We start from the raw sequence: 20977 nt of genomic DNA, 5'->3' as shown, positions 1-20977 counted from the left end.
GGTAATACATGTTTGGGATGAAATTGATTACGGCCTAAACACTCTTGTGTTAAGATCAGGAAAAGCACGCAAAGTTCAAATCTTTTTTCCTAATGATCGTTATGTAGCTAAAGATATTAATTTCCAGAGACTGAACAGTCTATCACTCAAGAGCTAATCTCACAACAAATGACATCGAAGCCAAAGGAAAGGAAGCCGCAGAGCCGTCCACTAAAATTAGTAAGTGCCCTGCTCGAGGAGCTCTCGGGATAAAGGCGAAATGAACAGCTTTCAGATGCAGTGTTTCTTTTACAGGCAGCAAGGTAAACCCACTGCAGTTCTGCTGAATATTCAGAAATGTTTCACTAGAAATTCCTGTTCTCATAGCCACCAGCACACTGCACATTAACCTGCTATGACATTTCTCAACATGTACATTGCTGGCCCTACATCTTTGGTACTTTATTTTTGCCTGGTTTGAAAAATGTTTCCTTTTTACCGGTACAAAACCAGCTGCTTTCCTTCTTTCAAATGTGCTTTCAATATAATCTCCACCAGCGCAGTCATTTTATTTTTATTAGGCTTGTTCACGGCAGTGGATACCCGTGTACTTCCTGTGCTCATTTATCCCCTTAGAGTAGAACTAAAAAACATACAAATATATTTGTTTATTTATTTCTAATTAATGTATTCACATCTTGGCTTTCATATTATCTACCCCAGGGTTTTGTGAAATATTACCAAAAAAAATTTCTTTTTTGGTTTAAAATTTTTGAGAGCATGTATGACTCAACTATCTTCATGAGATCCTTTAAAAATCTTATCATGCCTTCTGTAGAACATCTAACATTTAAAAACGGCTCTATCCTGGTCTTTGCTGGGATGTGGGCCAGAATAATTTAGCTACTAATGCCCTAAGAGTAGCTGAAAGAATTGATGAAATCATTGTCTCGGTGTTGAAATTCATCAATTGTGAGGCTAGCATAGTTGCTGCTGAACTGGTCTTCCTTTTCATTCTTGAACTTCTTGATGATAATTATTCATCAGGTTTTGATAGATTTCAAATCTGCTTCCCATTAAAGATAATAAAGTAATGCCATGTTTTTAAAGAAGGAAATTTGCCTTCCTGTCATATATGTTATATACTAAGAAGTCATGCATCAAGTGTACCTAATAGCTGCGTAAGTTATTTGGAGTATATTGAAGGCAAAATGGTCTAGATTGCGACAGTACTTTAGAACATTTGGATTTGGGTGTTTGGGGTTTTTTGGTTTTTTTTTTTTCTTTGTCATGCATTCTCTGCAAATATGTCAAACTCTGACTATCAGTCTTCTGGGGATACAATATAAAGATGAATAAGACATGGTCCATGCTTTTTCTTTCAATTTAAAACTTCACTTTCTTTATAAAAGACTCCCCAGAGCCCTTCCTCAGCATCACCTCAGTACCTGGGCTTACAGGGTCTTCCTTGAGTCAGCACTTAGTGCTCAGGCCAGCATTCTTAGAAGGAATATGCCCAAGACAGGGCCCTACCCTCCCTGTTGCCAAATTGGGACATCAACCTGCAACCAGAGCAAGACCTCCATTTGTTCCTCTCCTTAATATTACTTGAGTAGAGAAGTACTTGAATAAAGAAGTAAGTACTAGCCCTTAACACACTGATGCCCATTTCATTTACTTCAGCCAATATTTATGAGACTGAGAGCTGACTGTTGTTCTGGACACCATCATTGACAGAAGGGACAAGAATGGGATGGGCAATACAGGAAATCTTGGTTCAAGCCCTACCCTTCTGTAATCTTACCCCAGTATTCACTGTCGTTTATCATTGCCCCTATCTGGGCTTCTGTCACCTCATTTGTAAAACAAGGAGCTTGGAGACATGGTCCCTACTTTTGAACAAAACTACCAGAGTCATACATTTAAGCAGTTAACCTTTATATGATAAATTAAGGGCTTCCCTGGTAGCTCAGACAGTTAAGAATCTGCCTGCAATGCAGGAGACCTGGGTTCAACCCCTAGGTTAGGAAGCTCCCCTGGAGAAGAGAATAGCAATCTACTCCAGTATTCTTGAACAGAGAATTCCATGAACAGAGGAGACTGGCAGGCTATAGTCCATGAGGTTGCAGAGTCAGATAAGACTCAGCAACTAACACTTTCACTTTCAAGATGTGTAAAAATGGCAAAGCTCTATCAGAGCACAGCAGAGGGAAAAACTTGAGTTAAGAAGTAAATGAAAACTTCAAAAAAGCAGTAGCTTTTGAATTTGGACTTGCAGGGTGAGCCAGAGCAGGGCAGTGGGTGATATCAGGGCAGTGGGAGATATGTGTGTATCTATGTCCGTACGTATACATGTAAATATATACATGCGTGTATGTACAAAAACGAACAGAAGCAGAAGATATTAAGGTGGCAAGATAGAGGTGGCAAGAATACACAGAAGAACTATACAAAAAAAGATCTTCATGACCCAAATAACCATGATGGTGTGATCACTGACCTAGAGTCAGATATCCTGGAATGTGAAGTCAAGTGGACCTTAGGAAGCATCACTACAAACAAAGCTAGTGGAGGTGATGGAATTCCAGTTGAGCTATTCCAAATCCTGAAAGATGATGCTGTGAAAGTGCTGCACTCAATATGTCAGCAAATTCGGAAAACTCAGCAGTGGCCACAGGACTGGAAAAGGTCAGTTTTCATTCCAATCCCAAAGAAAGGCAATGCCAAAGAATGCTCAAACTACCACACAATTGCACTCATCTCACATGCTAGTAAAGTAATGCTCAAAATTCTCCAAGCCAGGCTTCAGCAATATGTAAACTGTGAAATTCCAGATGTTCAAGCTGGTTTTAGAAAAGGCAGAGGAACCAGAGATTAAATTACCAACATCCGCTGGATCATCGAAAAAGCAAGAGAATTCCAGAGAAACATCTGTTTCTGCTTTATTGACTATGCCAAAGCCTTTGACTGTGTGGATCACAATAAACTGGAAAATTCTGAAAGAGATGGGAATACCAGACCACCTGACCTGCCTCTTGAGAAATGTGTATGCAGGTCAGGAAGCAACAGGTAGAACTGGACATGGAACAACAGACTGGTTCCAAACAGGAAAAGGAGTACATCAAGGCTGTAATTGTCACCCTGCTTATTTAACTTATATGCAGAGTACATCATGAGAAACACTGGGCTGAAAGATGCACAAGCTGGAATCAAGATTGCCAGGAGAACTATCAATAACCTCAGATATGCAGATGACGCCACCCTTATGGCAGAAAGTGAAGAGGAACTAAAGAGCCTCTTGATGAAAGTGAAAGTGGAGAGTGAAAAAGTTGGCTTAAAGCTCAACATTCAGAAAACTAAGATCATGGCATCCATTCCCATCACTTCATGGCAAATAGATGGGAAAACAGTGGAAACAGTGGCTGACTTTATTTTGGGGAGCTCCAAAATCACTGCAGATGGTGACTGCAGCCATGAAATTAAAAGATGCTTACTCCTTGGAAGGAAAGTTATGACCAAGCTGGACAGCATATTAAAAAGCAGAGACATTACTTTGCCAACAAAGGTCTGTCTAGTCAAGGCTATGGTTTTTCCAGTAGTCATGTATGGATGTGAGAGTTGGACTGTAAAGAAAGCTGAGCGCCGAAGAATTGATGCTTTTGAACTGTGGTGTTGGAGAAGACTCTTGAGAGTCTCTTGGACTGCAAGCAGATCTAACCAGTCCATTCTGAAGGAGATCAGCCCTGGGTATTCTTTGGAAGGACTGATGCTATAGCTGAAACTCCAGTACTTTGGTCACCTGATGGGAAGAACTGACTCATTGGAAAAGACCCTGATGCTGGGAAAGATTGAAGGAGGGAGGAGAAGGAGACGGCAGATGAGATGGTTGGATGGCATCACCGACTTGACGAACCTGAGTTTGCGTAAGCTCTCGGAGTTGGTGACGGACAGGGAAGTCTGGCGTGCTGCAGTCCATGGGGTCGCAAATAGTTGGACACAGCTGAGCGACTGAACTAGACTGAATGCATGTGCACACATCTATGTTTCAGCATTGTGGCGGAGACTGTTAACTGGCTAATTTACTACCTACTCCCATCCCCGTTCTGCCTTGCCACCTCCACTAAGTCTAGAAAAGTTAAATGTTGGTAGTTAGGGACGGCCATGTAGCACCATCTGGCCAGTTGCTATTTTGGGAAATACACTGAGGAATTTTATAAACCCTTCTGCTCTTCAAATAAGAGATGGATACATTTGGTTTCACCTCCTAATTCTTGTCTTCACAGTGGTTGTGGTAGCTGTGACAGTCACATTGAGACATTGAGAGAGATCTAGAGAATAAGTGGAAATATAGTCAAGCCAACCATCTTTGGCCCAAAATACCCACTTCAGTACTAATGATGTAAGAAATATGGAACTTTACTTAAGCTACTTTTAGTCAGATTTTCCTATTATTTATAGCCAAAAACATTCCTAAGTAATAGACTCAGCAACTATACCCACACACACTCTCTCAATTTTACATGTTTGTATATATATTTAACTTTATTTTCCATACCTACCAAGACTTGGGGCTATTTTTAGACTTGGATTTTGATGAAAAGTAAATAGGACTTAATGTTAGAGAAAAAATAGAAAGTGGAATGCCTTCTTCGTTGTTACCAACCCAGACACTATCCTTTGCAATAATTTCCCTTGTATCTGTTCTGTCCTTGTCTGATAGTGGAAATGAAACATGAAGGCAAGCAGGAAGAGAATGGTTGAGAAGAAAGATAAATGCTGAAGTAGTTCATTCTGGAAGTTAGGTTATGGGGAAATGCCTAAGACTAAGAATTAGTTTGTTGTGGCTTGCAGAACACCACTGGAAGGGTTCCCAAGTGGTGACAATGCCTAGTCACATGATAGATAGGTTTAAATCCTAGTCCGTCGTTGCGCATACCTATGTATTTAGGACCAAAAACACCATTAGCTGTTTCCATTTGGCAAGCCAGGGTTCCCTAGCAGCCAGGAGATTGTTCTCCCTTTCCTGCCATTTAGGAAGTTGAGAGAAGAAACCATTCTTCTTTGTCCGAGATTGGAACAGCTTTCCACAGAGTGTTTTGGTTTTGTTCAGTCTTATATGAAAGATACCATCAAATAAGCAAGAGATCTTTAATGGACTCCGACCTTCCATGACACAAACGTGAAACCAAGTTAAAAACACTCAGCCTGTTCTTTCGTTCAGAGACCAGTGCGGTTGCTTTGTTTATTGCTCCTTTATTCATCCTAACTGTATTGTGTGTCTACATTTCCTGACTCTGTATGCGATTGTCATTTAATAATGTCAGCATGTAACTTTGCTCTTTTTCAACCAGGTCACTTGGATTATTCTTCACTGTGGTGACCTTCCATAGTTTGTGTTTTTATTTTTTCTTAGTAGCTGCCTGCTCCTATTTAACTGTTTTTGATTCCCTCCTTCTACGTGTGTGTGTGTGTGTGTGTGTGTGTGTGTGTGTGTGTGTGTGTTCAGAATCAGTTCCTTACCTTAGAGGGGAGGAAGGTAGCTTCAGTGTGTGTGTGTGTGTTCAGAATCAGTTCCTTACCTTAGAGGGGAGGAAGGTAGCTTCAGTGTGTGTGTGTGTGTGTGTGTGTGTGTGTGTTCAGAATCTTGTTCAGACACTTGTTTATGTGACCAAAGGTTATTTCTGAGACAGGAAGTAAGGTTTTGCCAGTTTTCATTGATCTAATAATTAATTCTGATTTTACAGAAAGAGTTTATATTAGTCAGCTCGGGCTGCCATAATCGAATATGGCATATTAGGTGACTTAAGCTTCAGAAAGTTATCTCTTCACAGTCCTAGGAGCTTACCTTAGTGGGGAGGAAGGTAGCTTCAGTCTTCTGTCAGAAGTACTGGTTGAGATTTAGGAATCCTTGAGAGAAAAAACTCAATGGGATAGTTGGAATTCACACTGAATTCATGGATTATCATTTAGTCTCTGATTTTAAAACACTTTAATGTTTTGTTCCTAAAGACTCTAAACCATTTTCTTAATCTTAAAAATGTTGCTGCTCTTTTTCTTCAGAATCTTCAACTACTGGGAGCCACAGCCATTGAGGATAAATTACAAGATCAAGTGCCTGAAACCATAGAAACTCTAATGAAAGCAGACATCAAAATCTGGATCCTTACAGGAGACAAGCAGGAAACTGCCATTAACATTGGTAATTCAGCTAGTTTAAACTTTATGTCATGGTGCTTTTTAACATGTTTTGATACATTTTAGAAGATATATTTGAGGTATTTCAAGATTTGAAAGATTTAGTGTTTTGAGATTTCCTTATTTGTGGTTTCACTTAGCTTATCTATTTACTTATGGCCCCAGTCAGAGAAGGCAATGGCACCCCACTCCAGTACTCTTGCCTGGAAAATCCCATGGACGAAGGAGCCTGGTAGGCTGCAGTCCATGGGGTCACTAAGAGTCAGACACGACTGAGCAACTTCACTTTCACTTTTCACTTTTCACTTTCATGCATTGGAGAAGGAAATGTTCTTGCCTGGTGAATCCCAGGGACGGGGGAGCTTGGTGGGCTGCCATCTATGGGGTCGCACAGAGTCGGACACAACTGAAGCGACTTAGCAGCAGCAGCAGCAGCAGCATGGCCCCAGTGCCCCCTTTAAAGATGCAGTGATTATCTATACAGCCAAACTTTAGCTCTTGCAGCCACATAGTGCCCTCTCTCACCTTTGAACTCTGCCTGCCCCTAATTCACCTCCTTAATTGACACACATGGATGAACTTTCTGCAGTTGTCTGCCAGAGTCTGGAGACTAGAATTATGGCAAGCTTGTATACTGACACTTGTTTATGTGACCAAAGGTTATTTCTGAGACAGGAAGTAAGGTTTTGCCAGTTTTCATTGATCTAATAATTAATTCTGATTTTACAGAAAGAGTTTATATTAGTCAGCTCGGGCTGCCATAATCGAATATGGCATATTAGGTGACTTAAGCATCAGAAAGTTATCTCTTCACAGTCCTAGGAGCTGGAGTCCCAAATCAAGATGTCAGCAAGTTGGTTTCTCCCAAGGCCTCCCCTCTTGGCTTGTAGACGGTCACATCTCTGTGTGTCCGCGCCTGACCTCTCCTCTGTGGATGCTCACAGCGCGTCTGGTGTTCTGTCCTCTTCCTATAAGGACACTAGTCCTGTTGGATGAGGGATCACCCTTATGATCTCGTTTAACTTTAACTCTTTGAAGACCCTGTCTCCAAATACTGTCACACTGGTGGCTGGGGCTTCAACATATGAATTGGGAGGTGGGACAAAATTCAGTCTGTAACAGAGGAGAAAGGTAATGTTTGCTGGTAGAGGCCTGTAGTACCAATAATGTACAAGAAAAATAGTCATTTCCCCCCGCAAATTCAGCAGTAGCATGTTGCCTGAGCACTGTGAACCCTGACATCAACCTCTGGATGATACTGATTATACAAATTACGCACAAAACTCTCCCAAAATTAAAGAAACCATTTCAGGAGTATTCACAAACTAAAACCACATTTTTTGAAAGTCATTAAGTATCATCTATATTAAAAAAAAAGATTTTAGCTAATATTCCTTTTAGAAATGTGAGTAATCAGTATATTCTGTGATAAATACTATACTTATAAATATAGTATTTATATTAAACTATGAATACTATAAATTCATAGTTCAGTTCAGTTGCTCAGTCATGTCTGACTCTTTGCGACCCCACGAATTGCAGCACTCCAGGCCTCCCTGTCCATCACCAACTCCCAGAGTTCACTCAGACTCACGTCCATCGAGTCAGTGATGCCATCCAGCCATCTCATCCTCTGTCGTCCCCTTCTCCTCCTGCCCCCAATCCCTCCCAGCATCAGAGTCTTTTCCAATGAGTCAACTCTTCACATGAGGTGGCCAAAGTACTGGAGTTTCAGCTTTAGCATCATTCCTTCCAAAAAACACCCAGGACTGATCTCCTGGAGATCAGGAGACCTGGAAAATGCAAATATGATAAAGTAGTGTAACTACAGATAGAGGGGGAATAAATGGTGGTTAAGAGTGATCCGTGGGGAAGATGAACAGTCCTCAGGATGGTCCTGGATATGTAGCCAGTGTGAAAATACCTATGAAAAGGAGAGAAGGGTGGTGGTTTCTAGTAACCCTTAACTTCTAGAATCCTAAAAGTTGTTCCTAGAAAAAGGAAAGTAAGATTCATTCATTTAGCAAATGATTATGGTGCCTGTGGTACCAGGCATCAGTTAAGAACACAGAACAAAATGTATCAGAACCTCTGCCATCGGAACTCAGATTCTGGTCAGGGAAACAGACAATAATATAAATGAGAAAAACACATAATATACTTCATGGCAATAATTGTTCTAAAGAAAAATAAAGCAGGGAAGGGAGAATAGGGCATTACACTGCTGCTGTTGCTGGAAAGTGGCTTTAGTCGTGTCTAACTCTGTGCGACCCCATAGACGGCAGCCCACTAGGCTCCTCTGTCCCTGGGATTCTCCAGGCAAGAATACTGGAGTGGGTTGCCATTTCCTTCTCCAATGCATGAAAGTGAAAAGTGAAAGTTTTCACTTTACACAGAGGGGTTCAATTTTAAATCAGGAAGTCAGGAAGAAGTATTGAAAAAGTGAAAGCCCAGAAACAACCTATGAGAAGAAAGGGAGCTTGTCACTCAAATGATTCGGGACAGCTGTCTTCTGTCCAACAGAAAGAGCAGATATGCCCAGGGCTAGAGGAGGAGAAGAGGTGAGCGGTGTAACAGAGCTCAGGTTGGATGGAGCCACCTACACTGTTGTCCAGTCTTGGCATTTACTCTGAGATGGAAAACCACTGCATGGTACTGAACAAAGTGGAGGAAACACTTGATCCGACTTTCCTATTAAAAAAAAAAAAAAACTCTATGTATCTGTCTGGCTGCTAGACTCAGAGTAGACTCAAAGGGAAGCAAGTATTGAAGCAGGAAGGCCAGACACTGTTGAATTCATCCAAGCAGGACATGGTGATGCTTGGACCTGGGTGGTAAAATAGAGGTGGTTAGGAATGGTTGGACTCTGGATGTATTTTTGAAGGTACAGCCAACAGGATTGATTGATAGATTAGACACAGAGTATGGGAGAAAGGAAGGAATCCCAGGTAACTTCAAGGTGCTTTAGCCTTAGCAATTGAAGGATGGAGTTGCCATTAACCAAATGAGGAAGACTAAAGGAGGAGCGAGTTTTCTGGAGGGAAAACTTCCTTCTTTCTGAAGGGAGGTTAAGCGCCTAATTTTAGATGTGTTAAGTTGGAGATGTTTATTTTACACCTAAATGTCTGCTGTAAAGTAGGCACTGCCATGTGAGAGTCCAGAGTTCAGGAAAGAGGGATTTATGAGATCTAGAATGGTCAACATTTCAGTCCAGTTCAGTCGCTCAGTTGTGTCCAACTCTTTGCAACCCCATGGACTGCAGCACGCCAGGCTTCCCTATCTATCACCAACTCTCACAGCTTGCTCAAACTCATGTCCATCAAATCAGTGATGCCATCCTACAATCTCAATCTCTGTTGTCCCCTTCACCTGCCTTCAATCTTTCCCAGCATCAGGGTCTTTTCCAATGAGTCAGTTCTTCACATCAGGTGGCCAAAGTATTGGAGTTTCAGATTTAGCATCAGTCCTTCCAATGAATATTAGGACTGATTTCCTTTAGGATAGACCGGTTTGATCCTCTTGCAGTCCAAGGGACTCTTGAGAGTCTTCTCCAACATAACAGTTCAGAAGCATCAATTGTTCAGTGCTCAGCTTTCTTTACAGTCCAACTCTCACATCCATACATGAATATCTGGAAAAACCATAGCCTTGACTAGATGGACCTTAGTTGGCAAAGTAATATCTCTGCTTTTTAATATGCTGTCTAGGTTGGTTGTAACTTTTCTTCCAAGGAGTAAGCATCTTAATTTCATGGCTTCAGTCACCATCTGCAGTGATTTGGGAGCTCCCCAAAATAAAGTCAACCAGTGTTTCCACTGTTTCCCCATCTATTTGCCATGAAGTGATGGGAACGGATGCCATGATCTTAGTTTTCTGAATGTTGAGCTTTAAGCCAACTTTTTCACTCTTCTCTTTCACTTTCATCAAGAGGCTCTTTAGTTCTTCTTCACTTTCTGCCATAAAGGTTGTGTCATCTGCATATCTGAGGTTATTGATATTTCTCCTGGCAATCTTGATGCCAGCTTGTGCTTCCTCCAGCCCAGCATTTCTCATGATGTACTCTGCATATAAGTTACATAAGCAGGGTGACAATATACAGCCTTGACGTACTCCTTTCCCGATTTGGGATCAGTCTGTTGTTCCATGTCCAGTTCTAACTGTTGCTTCTTGACCTGCGTACAGATTTCTCAGGAGGCAGGTAAAATGGTCTAGTATTCCCATCTCTTGAAGACTTTTCCACAGTTTGTTATGATCCACACAGTCAAAGGCTTTGGCATAGTCAATAAAGCAGAAATAGATGTTTTTCTGGAACTCTCTTGCTTTCTGGATAATCTATTGGGTGTTGGCAATTTGATCTCTGGTTCCTCTGCCTTTTCTAAATACAGCTTGAATATCTGAACGTTCACAGTTCATGTACTGTTGAAGCCTGGCTTGGAGAATTTTGAGCATTACTTTGCTAGCGTGTGAGATGAGTGCAATTGTGCAGTAGTTTGAACATTCTTTGACATTGCCTTTCTTTGGGATTGGAATGAAAACTGAGGAATGAGATCACGAAAGAAATAAGTGTAGATGGTACTGTTTTACATGTGAGCTGGGCCAAAAAGGTTGCCTATTTTTGTCTAGCCATGTTCAGCTGTAGGCAAACAAGTGGGCAGAGTTGGTTTGATCAGCAGGTGAGTTTGCCCTGTACCAAGTACAGCAAAGCAAGAGAGAGCAGGAGAAAAGAAAATGTGATAACAGTCCAAGGGCAGGGAGATAGATAGTGGTGGGATCAATGGTCCAAGAGAAACCCAGACAACCTCCTGCATCCTTCTCCCAAACAACCGTTGGCCCATCTTCTGCTCTACATGTTGGTCATCATGAAGGGTATGCCATAGGCACTTAACAGTTTTCAGAACATTGAGAATCCTTACTGTATTCTCTTTCCATGTTTGTTTATCAAGGCAGCCTTAACCTGTCAGGTGATGTCCTTGTATCTTATCCCCCTTTTATAGCAAGCAGAGTATTTCTTTTTCAAACTTCTGCAGATCCAGAAGACAGCTGACTGCCATCTTTCTTGTTCAAATAGATAGCATTTTAATTTTACCAAAGAATATATATAAAATTCATAAGTTTTGTAGTTTTAGCATTTTAACATCTTCATCTTCTTTCTCTAGAGAAATTAATTATGTCAACCAATTTACTCTGTTTGGACATAGGGCACTCCTGCAAACTTCTGAGGAAGAACATGGGAATGATTGTTATAAATGAAGGCTCTCTTGATGTAAGTAAGATTGTCTTTTTGAAAAACTTTTAGTAACTTACCTTGTATTTTATATTCAGCTAACTTGAGACATTTTGTTTTCCTGGGTTAAAAGGTGCCTTATTACTGTCATTCTGCTGGAACAAATGTACACTGTTTTGAACCACTGATGTAAATAGACACTAGTTTTGTGTCTTTAACAGCTAAAAGAAATTGCTAAACGTTGTGAGACCAAAAAGCTGCTTTACAAAAGCGTTATGTCAAGAGATTGCTGAGTGACTACAGCTTCTTTGTATCTGCCTGAGTATTTTGTATATTTCAGTATTACTACATATTATATATGTAATATTTCAGTATTAATATTTTGCTTCTTTTTTAAAAAAATGTGAAAGCTATTGAACAACACCAAATAGCCAACAGTCAACTCTTTTTTTAATGTCTGAAGTTCAGAATTGACATAGAAATTCCTAGGATATCTTTTTTCATGACTAAGATCGCATGAAGTTATATTTGGAAAAGAGGGAAACATTTTTTAGGAGTATAAAAGATAGAAGTTAACCCCCAAAATGTAGGTCATGACCTGTAAATATTTCAAAGGAAAGATGACTATTTGCAATTTAAGGTGGAAGACAGAACAGGAAAGGTGATATACAGCTGCTTGAAATAGCCCTTGTGACGCAAAGAGCAGAACAGAGGAAACCTGATAACTAGGGATGTTGGAGAAGCTGAGAGGCCACCTCTGTGGAAGGGATGGTGAAGAAGTAGATGTTTAGAAGTTGGGTATAGACAGGAAATTACATGTAAGAAGTACTTTGTTTCTGATTTTTAGACTGGAATGATGATCTCTTCTTTATTATTGTACTTAAAATGCGCTTCCCTTTCTTGTGAGATCTTTGAGCACCTTGTAGCCTGAGGAATAATATATGATTTTGTAATCATGGGAACTGCTTATGCCTTTAATTATTGGAGAAGTGCTTTTTGTGAACCAGGCTTTAATCCTAAAAACACAAACAAAAACAAACAAAAAAAAAAGCCAGCCCTCCAAAAGCTTACAAATATTAAGAGAAGTAAATTGCATACAAGTAATAATGCAAAACAAATAGGTAAGTAAGGTAGATAACTTGCTGTGAAAATATCATGAAGTTTAAGGAACTATTTACAAAGTAAGTGGCATTTAGTTACATAAAGGTGAGTAAAACTTGAGTCATTGAGTAAGAGGAGCGGAAGCAGAAAGTTAGTGCAAGTTAAGTTCCTCTGTTGGGGCCTGAAAGAGGAACATTAAACTTGAACACAAGATTATAATTTTTTAAGTATGTTTTCTTTGAATAAATACAGGCACAGAATGTAAAACTTAAAAGTTAGGAAAAGAGAAAATATAGATGATAAAAAGTGAATCTCTCACCTTTCTTTTTTTATTTTATTGAAGTATAGTTGATTACAATGTTGTGCTAATTTCCACTGTACAGGAAAATGACTCAGTTTTATATATATATGTATAGACACACATACATACATATATGTAGGTATGTAATGTATATATATATACTGTTTCATATTCTTTTCCATTATGGTTTATCACGGGATATTGAATATAGTTCCCTGTGCTGTACAGTAGGACCTTGTTGTTTATAAATCTCCCACCTTTATATCCAAGCTACTAGTTTACCTCCCCAGGGATGGCCGCTAGTTCCAGTTCGTGTGTTCATCCAGAGATGTTCTGCCGTATCTAAGGGATTTATGTGCATGTCAGTTGACACATCCTTTGTTGTTAAACACATTACAGCATCCTGTCCACACTCCTTGATACTGCACTTTGTTTTTCTCACTTAATATATCTTAGCAGTTGTTTTATAATGGTCCGTATGAAGCTACCCAATTCATTTTAACAGTGGGCACAGTATTTATAAGGCGTCCATTAAAAAGTGACAGAGGGGGTTAAACCTGGAGAGGTAATCTCAGGTCAATTGTGGAAAGCTAGGCCAGGTTTGAGAGTTGCCTTCATAGGCAAGGGGCATGACTTCATCAGCCTCTTAAAAGAGGTGTGATGTATAGAAGCAGTTGGCAAGTTGGAAGGGTGCAGACAAGGGACCAGGATAAGAGTCAGAGAGGAGGAAATGGGGGCACAGTGCCAGCAATGTGATGTAAAGTTCAGGGATACTTATCCCCATGGGGGTCCCTGGAAAAGGAGCCATCCAAGGTGGTTCCAGAACTGGGTTGCAGTTGTTCACAGCCTTGCAAAAACTTCAGTGTGAACGTTTCCATAATCCCTATAAACCTTTAGGCCTTTGTCAGCATCATAGGTTAAACGTGATGCACAGACTTTCTGACACTTGAAGGAAACCAGAAGTGGGACCTGTGAGACTGAAGTGAAAGCATGGTTGATCACATGCTTGATGTGACATCCTTTCCTTTTTGTCTGGATTTAGGCTTTCACCTTACATAGAGTGTGCTGGCATTGCTCTTTTTGTTTTCACCTGTTTCATCATTTTTCTCCAGCTCTTGGATAAACACATCCAAATGTTCTTGAAGTGTTTTTAGTGTCAAATGATATAAGCAGTAATCTCAAGAAAAAAAATAAAGAGAGAAAACTGAAATACAGAAAATATTCTGTGCACTGAATCCTGTATTGTTAAGACAGAGGCATTTATTTTCATTTTGAAGTTACCAAGATGGTAACTCAAAAGTCATAGACACTTCAAAGGTTTTTGCACTTTGTGTTGCTACAAGAGCAAACATAAATCATCCCAGGGGAATGCTCAGTTTTGATGAGAGCAAGGACCCCGTCTGTCTATTTTGGTCTGCAATCTCTGTCAGTCTCCAGCAAACTGCCTAGCTCATTGTTGTGGGCGTGCTCAGTTGCTCAGTCATGTCCGACTCTTTGTGACTCCATGGACTGTAGCCCACCAGGCTCCTCTGTCCATGGAATTCTCCAGGCAAGAATACTGGCTTGGGTTGCCATTCCCTTCTCCAGGGGATATTCCTGACCCAGGGATAGAACTCAAATCTCCTACATTGGCAGGTGGATTCTTTACCACTGAGCCATAAATATTTGAGAAATGAGTTACTGAATAATGTTTAATTAAGGGATCCCTTTTTTAAAAATTTGTGTATCAGTTTTAAATGTGGTAATAGTCTATCATATCTGATATTTAAAGAGCAAAGTGATTGGAAATGGCCTTAACAATTTGTGTTGGTTTGGTGTGAAAGATCACAGGCAGATGCTATGGCTGAGCAGATTGACACTGATTCATCCAGCATTGGACTGCCTCTGGTTCTCGCACTGGTGTCTGGAGGAGGCTTTTTCTCCCAGGCAGTTAATCGGTGACTTTAACAGATCTGGCTGTCTGGGGTCAGACCTGCTGCGGTGAACTCATTTGCTTCATAGCAGGAAAGGAAACCCCACTTTGCATCATAGCTCCTCCAGGTCTTGTGTGATACAACCCACGGCTGAGATTTCAGGCAAATCATTAGAATGAGTCTAGGGAAATCATTATTTTTCATTGCCATGGAAAAGCAAAGTATCCTCTGTGTTCACATTTGTACTGATAATAATAAAAGGGTTATCATTCCATCAGCACAAAGCGTAATTAATTTTCAAGTAATAAACTTAGAAACACACCACCTTAGGAAATAATATAATAGGAAATAAATTGTAGGTGTGCAAAGTTTTGTCAAATCACGATTTTAATGAATGTACTCAAATCACTCTGAACAGCAGCACAGTGGTTCAGGGCCCAGTTCTGCCCCACCTGAGTGGTGGATTCTGGACAAGCGGAAATTAGAGAACTTCTCTAAGCCACTTGTACTGCCTCTGAGGTAATGATAATGTTACCCTTGGCATAGGATTGGTATGGTTAGCACAGGGCACAGCACATATAAAATGAATGTTACACAATTTTGTAGAAAAATAGCCTATGTTGAAATCCTGCTCTACAGACCTAATATGGAAATCTGACTTTTCTGCCTCTGTACATTCCCAGCTCCTCTCCCAGAAGAGCAGCACTCCCCGCTAGCATGATGCCTGAGTGCAGAGCTGGGGGTTCTCACTCAGTCACCTACCCAACTATTGCCAGATGCTGACAGTGTCAGCAAGAGAGGTTCTTAGGAAGCTTGATCATATTGCTTTTAATTTAGGAAGTAAGAATTTTATGGGTAAGCATCTTTAATAATCATGTAAAGTTGATCAAAATCTGTTAGATATTTATAATAAGCAGATGATTTAGGTAACATGTAACTTTTTATCATGTAACTTTGAGCTGTTTTATTAAGGGTTCCGTGATATTGATATGAGACGTTTTCTTAAGGGTCTGCTAAAGCAAGAATTTTAAATTACTGGCTTGAAGAATATTTTGTACTTCTCTAAGTCTACAGAAATGCCCAGAAATGATCCCGTTAAATTCTCAGAAACCCCTTTGGCTTAATGACCTAGATCCAGATTCTTCCAGCATCTCTTTTTTTTAAATTTCTATTGGAGTACAGTTTTTTTACAGTGTTGTATTAGTTTTTGCTGTACAGCAAAGTGAATCAGTTATTCATATACATATATCCACTCTTTTTTGGATTCTTTCCCATAAAGGCCATTAGAGAGTAGTGAGCAGCATTCCCTGTGCTATATGGTAGGTCCTTATTAGTTATCTGTTTTACATATAGTAATGTATATATGTCAATTCCAATTTCCCAATTTATCCCCCAGCATCTCTTTTATACTTTTGGTTTGCCATGAAGTAACATGTTCAAAATATATCTGTTAAAACTGGAAACATCTAAAAATGTGAGCTAAGACCTAGGGAATCTCCCATGTGACCTATCTTTAGCTGCCATTATCTAATTAATATATTTTAAAATGTAGTATAATGGGTTTATGTTATATTAAGGAGTGTGATGATTATAGTATTCAAATGTCCCATAGCATTCTAATTCTGTGAATCTCTGAAAATACTTCAGGTGACCCAGAATATTTGTTAATGGATATTATCTAACTTTCTGTAAAAGGTAGAGAGAAAGTGAAGACTGTTTCATTGAGATAGCTCAGGATTTCACTACCCTCATCTGTCAAGTCTGGGTAAGTGGAAGGAACCATAATTTCTCAAGCCATTAACTCTTTAGGTGCCCAAATGATCTTTCTTGGGTCTCACATGATACCCTTGTAACCTTGACCTCTCCTCCTCCTAGCACCTCCTAGGACAACTGTGGGATCTGTCCTGGGAGGCAGCTCTGGACCTTAAATTTGTTCCTATTGTTTCTTCTCCTCTTTTCTACTGTCTGGATTCCCTGGGAAAAAGAAAGGGGCAGAGAGGAAAATTATATTTATGGAATCAACAGGAATGATGGTTAAATATGTATGTGAGGAATTTGGAGAAATAAATTTCCTCTACTTGGAGTCAAAAGGCTTCAAGTCTTCCCAAATTTAACTCCTGAGAAACCCTGCCTGCCTCTCCTTCTGATCATCTGGGCACAGTTGGTTTTCAGTTTCTGCTTCTGTTGGTATTCACATTTAGCCTGATGAGGAGTCAGTACCCAATATATGGGAAGTGCAGAGTATGGATCCGAAAGAAAAATGCAGGCATCTGACTATGTGAAGAGGAAGCTCTGCTGCCCCTGCAGGGTTCTATGCATGGCTGATAGAGTCATAAAAAACACTAGCTTATATTTGGACTAAAGATTTTACAGGGACAATCACATTTACACCTGAAAACATTAGTAGGCAGATACCATTATGCCCGGGCTTCCCTTGTGGCTCAGCTGTTAAAGAAACCTGGAGACCCAGGTTCAGTCCCTGGGTTGGGAAGATCCCCTGGAGGAGGGAAAGGCTACCCACTCCAGTATTCTGGCCTGGAGAATTCCACGGACTGTATAGTCCATGGGGTCACAAAGAGTTGGACACGACTGAGTGACTTTCACTTCACCATTATGCCCAATCTTGAAAGTAAACTTGACCTCTAGTGTTAAGCAAACTCTGGAGGATGTATGTAAGTCATTGGATTCTGGAGTCTAAGCAAATAGAATTTTCTGGAACCTAAGTTTCCAGTGACACTTGTAAAACAAGAGTAATAATAATACCCATCTCTAGGGTGTTGTGGGGGTTAAACCAAACAATACATTTTAAATACAATACCTAGCATTTAGTAAGCACGTTAAGAACTAGGAACCACTGTTGTGATCATCATTATTATTTCTTTTAACATCTTTATTCCCGGGGGTAGAGGGAGTTTCGTTTTGCCAAGTGCTATAAGAGGTGATTTTAAATAGCCGTCCTCCTCACTACTTAAATTTCTCTGCTTAATTTGCAAATATGAACTTAAGCCAGCTTACATTTGATTATGGATACCAGTGTTTTCTCTCACCTGTATATTTTGCAGAAAATGAATTGTTAACCACATTTGATATTAACAAGCACAAGAATATGTATTTTTCAACACCATGGTAAAAGAAAGCCCTTTATAGGATTGCACATTTTTTTCTAGCTAAATTTGGTTTTATAACACCATGTAAGCTTCAAATATAACTTACAAGCATTCATGACATAAATGGCGAAGTTGTCATCTGTACCCTTTTAAGCTCATCTTACATGTATTATGCAGACAAACCTTACTGTTTGGGAAACCAATCACTGTTGAATGGCTTCTGAAAGAAATCCAGAATAAGCAAGTTATTGAATTGGCTCCAGAAAAAGAAGGGGAAAAAGGAGAATTGAGGCTACTTCAGGTTTTGTCTTGATATGTCCCATGAGTCTAATACAATACATTTTGTATTGCTTTGAAAAATAGTTCAGGCAGGTTTTAAACCACAGTGAATTTTCTTCCACTGCCAGCTTTGGATCTTTAGGATTGTGAATTCTCTGTTACCATTAGCAAAGTTGTTTCAGCTTTTTGGCCTGAAAATGTTTAAGAGCTCAGTTTAACGTTTAAGGTGTTAATGTGTCCCTATCAGAAGCAAAGATATGTTTTTGTAATGTCCCATTGCAGGATGATTGTTCAAATACTGTCTGGCACACAGCTTGCTTCAAGTAGCGCTCAGTGAAGAAAGCGAACTTTGTTACATTTGAGAGAAATGGGTTAGTTAAAAAAAAAAAAAGTAAACATTACAAAAATGAAAATAACATATGAACAAATAATCTGTTCCCTTTTCCTCTGATTTAAGATAGTGTCTGCCACAAAGCAGAGTTTGTGGTTGAAAAAGTTCCATCGAGTCCATTGTTTGGTCTCAGAAAAACTAAATGTGTCCCCTTTTCTTAAACAAAATTCAGTAATCTTGGCTTGTGTGCAGAACCCAAAGTGAAGTTGTTCACAAATCCATAGTATTTCTGTTTTGAGAAATTCTTCCTGCCACAAGCTTGAATGGTCTTTATCCCTCTCTCTCTCTCTCTTTTTTTTTTTTTTTTGGCTAAACATCTGAGCTCTTTCAAGAGCTCTCTGAGACCTAGAATTACCGATAAATCCTTTCTAACCAGTCTACCCTCTTGCCATTTCCTCACAGCTTGTGGGCAGTTTTGAGGGGAACAGACTGCTGTGCCTTGGGACTTCTTTGCGCCTCTGCCACCCATGTCTTTTGATGAGTTATTAAACTGACAGTTTGCAGGAAGCTGTGTCCCAGGTGTGTCTGTATGCACTCGCCTCTGTTCCTTTTTTCATTTTGACTCTTTTATTGGCACATAGTTGCTTTTTGCCTCCGTTCCTACATGAATGATGATGTTTGTCTCAATTACAGATGGAGACTATGGGTTCACAGGATTAGCAAATGTGGGATCCTAAATTTTGACCTAGATGACTTTAATCCCAAAATTGTTTTTCCTTTTGTTTTTAAACAACCCTTCCTTCTCCAGAAATAACAGGGCCTTAGTCCCAGAAAAAAGCCTTCTGGGAGCTTCCCCCCAGATTTTCCAACTTGTCTTTGCCTCCCCTTCCTACTCACCACCAAGGCTCCAGAGCAGCTGGGAAAGAAGTGCTCTTCTGGGAATTGGTGATGTTGGGTATCTGGTATTTATGAAATTTACAGAAGACCCTATATTCCATTTTACTATGACAGTTGTACATGGATTTTTTTTTAATTTTATTTTATTTTTAAACTTTACATAATTGTATTAGTTTTGCCAAATATCAAAATGAATCCATCACAGGTATACATGTGCTCCCCATCCTGAACCCTCCTCCCTCCTCCCTCCCCATACCATCCCTCTGGGTCGTCCCAGTGCACTAGCTCCAAGCATCCAGTATCGTGCATTGAACCTGGACTGGCATCTCATTTCATACATGATATTTTACATGTTTCAATGCCATTCTCCCAAATCTTCCCACCCTCTCCCTCTCCCACAGAGTCCATAAGACTGTTCCATACATCAGTGTCTCTGGATTTTTTTTTAAATGGATGTTGAAAATAATGGAAATGGTGTGCCTTTGGAATTTGCAGTGAGAAAACACAGTAGATAATGATTCCTCTGTATTCCTACATGAATTAATTCAAATCATTAGGAAAATGGACCCAACCTTAGCTTTCTTTGTGGTTCTTGGTAAGAATTTCTCACAGACACCAGTTGTTACTTTCTCCAAACCGTTGATTTGGTAATTTGCTTACTTTCAAAAAAATGGTTGTATATTCTAAGCAGTCTCTTCTGGCTGAATTGAAGGCCATACGAGAGACTGGATGTCTGCCCACCCAGTTCCTCCAGGACGCTTCCTCCTGCGCTTGAGTCACTGCCGCCGCTGGAGAATATTTAATACCAAACTCAAAATAAGTGTTTAGGAGGCTTTCAGTGGTGGTTTCAAATAATTACTATGAGGGCTTTGGTAAAAGCCTTTATCCACAAAACTATTTAAATTATATAATTATACCCCCTGCCTCACTCTTCCTTCCTTTCCCGGGGTTTGTCTTTCTTTGCTTGGTGCCTCCATCCTACACTGCAAGACAGACTTGGACCCAGATTAGACACTTCTCAGCCTTTCTCTCTAGGGTACCCCAAACGAGACTAGATGCCTCACAAGGAGTTATTTGCCTGACAGAACCTATCATAACCCCAAATCCCAAACCTCTGCCCAGGGGCCAAGAGCAATTTACCTAGCTCTACAACTTCCTCTTCCTACCTTCTTCCATCCTGTAACCTTTGACCTTTTTCACATGGCATGACCCTATTGGGAGATTGGACCATTTCCTCAATTATAGTGTTTTGTATCAACACCTGCCCTGAAGAGCTCATATCTGCATATCAGCAAAGCATGAGCAAGATTTTTTTGTTTCCCTTTCCTTTATGTTTAGCAATATGTTTTGATTAAATTCATTCACTTGACTCTTTTCCACTAAGCTGTTTTAGAAGACCTCTTTGACCATATGTTTTTTAAACTAATTTATTTGTTTTAATTGGAGGCTAATTACTTTACAGTATTGTGGTGGTTTTTGCCATACATCAACATGAATCAGCCACATGTGTACATGTGTCCCCCCATCCTAAACCCCCCTCCCATCTCCCTCCCCATCCCACCCTTCTGGGTTGTCCCAGAGCACCAGCTTTGAGTGCCCTACTTCATGCATCAAACTTGCACTGGTCATCTATTTTAATATGGTAATGTA

General features: G+C 40.0%; 1 protein-coding gene across 8 annotated transcripts in view; it reads left to right on the top strand.

Annotated features, from left to right (window-relative positions):
• The window catches only part of ATP8A1 (ATPase phospholipid transporting 8A1), a 238183-nt gene that overhangs the window by 126967 nt on the left and 90239 nt on the right, over positions 1-20977 (top strand). For all 8 annotated transcript variants that reach the window (XM_070791374.1, XM_070791370.1, XM_070791371.1 and 5 more), the window contains 2 exons: positions 6040-6178; positions 11373-11437. In XM_070791374.1, coding sequence (XP_070647475.1) covers positions 6040-6178; positions 11373-11437 — 204 coding nt within the window. The remainder of the gene's footprint in view (positions 1-6039; positions 6179-11372; positions 11438-20977) is intronic.

The sequence above is a fragment of the Bos indicus genome, chromosome 6, assembly GCF_029378745.1.
Source record: "Bos indicus isolate NIAB-ARS_2022 breed Sahiwal x Tharparkar chromosome 6, NIAB-ARS_B.indTharparkar_mat_pri_1.0, whole genome shotgun sequence".
In the NCBI taxonomy this organism is placed as follows: Eukaryota; Metazoa; Chordata; class Mammalia; order Artiodactyla; family Bovidae; genus Bos; species Bos indicus.
Note: the sequence above shows the minus strand (reverse complement) of the source record. Positions and strands in the feature narration are given on the sequence as shown.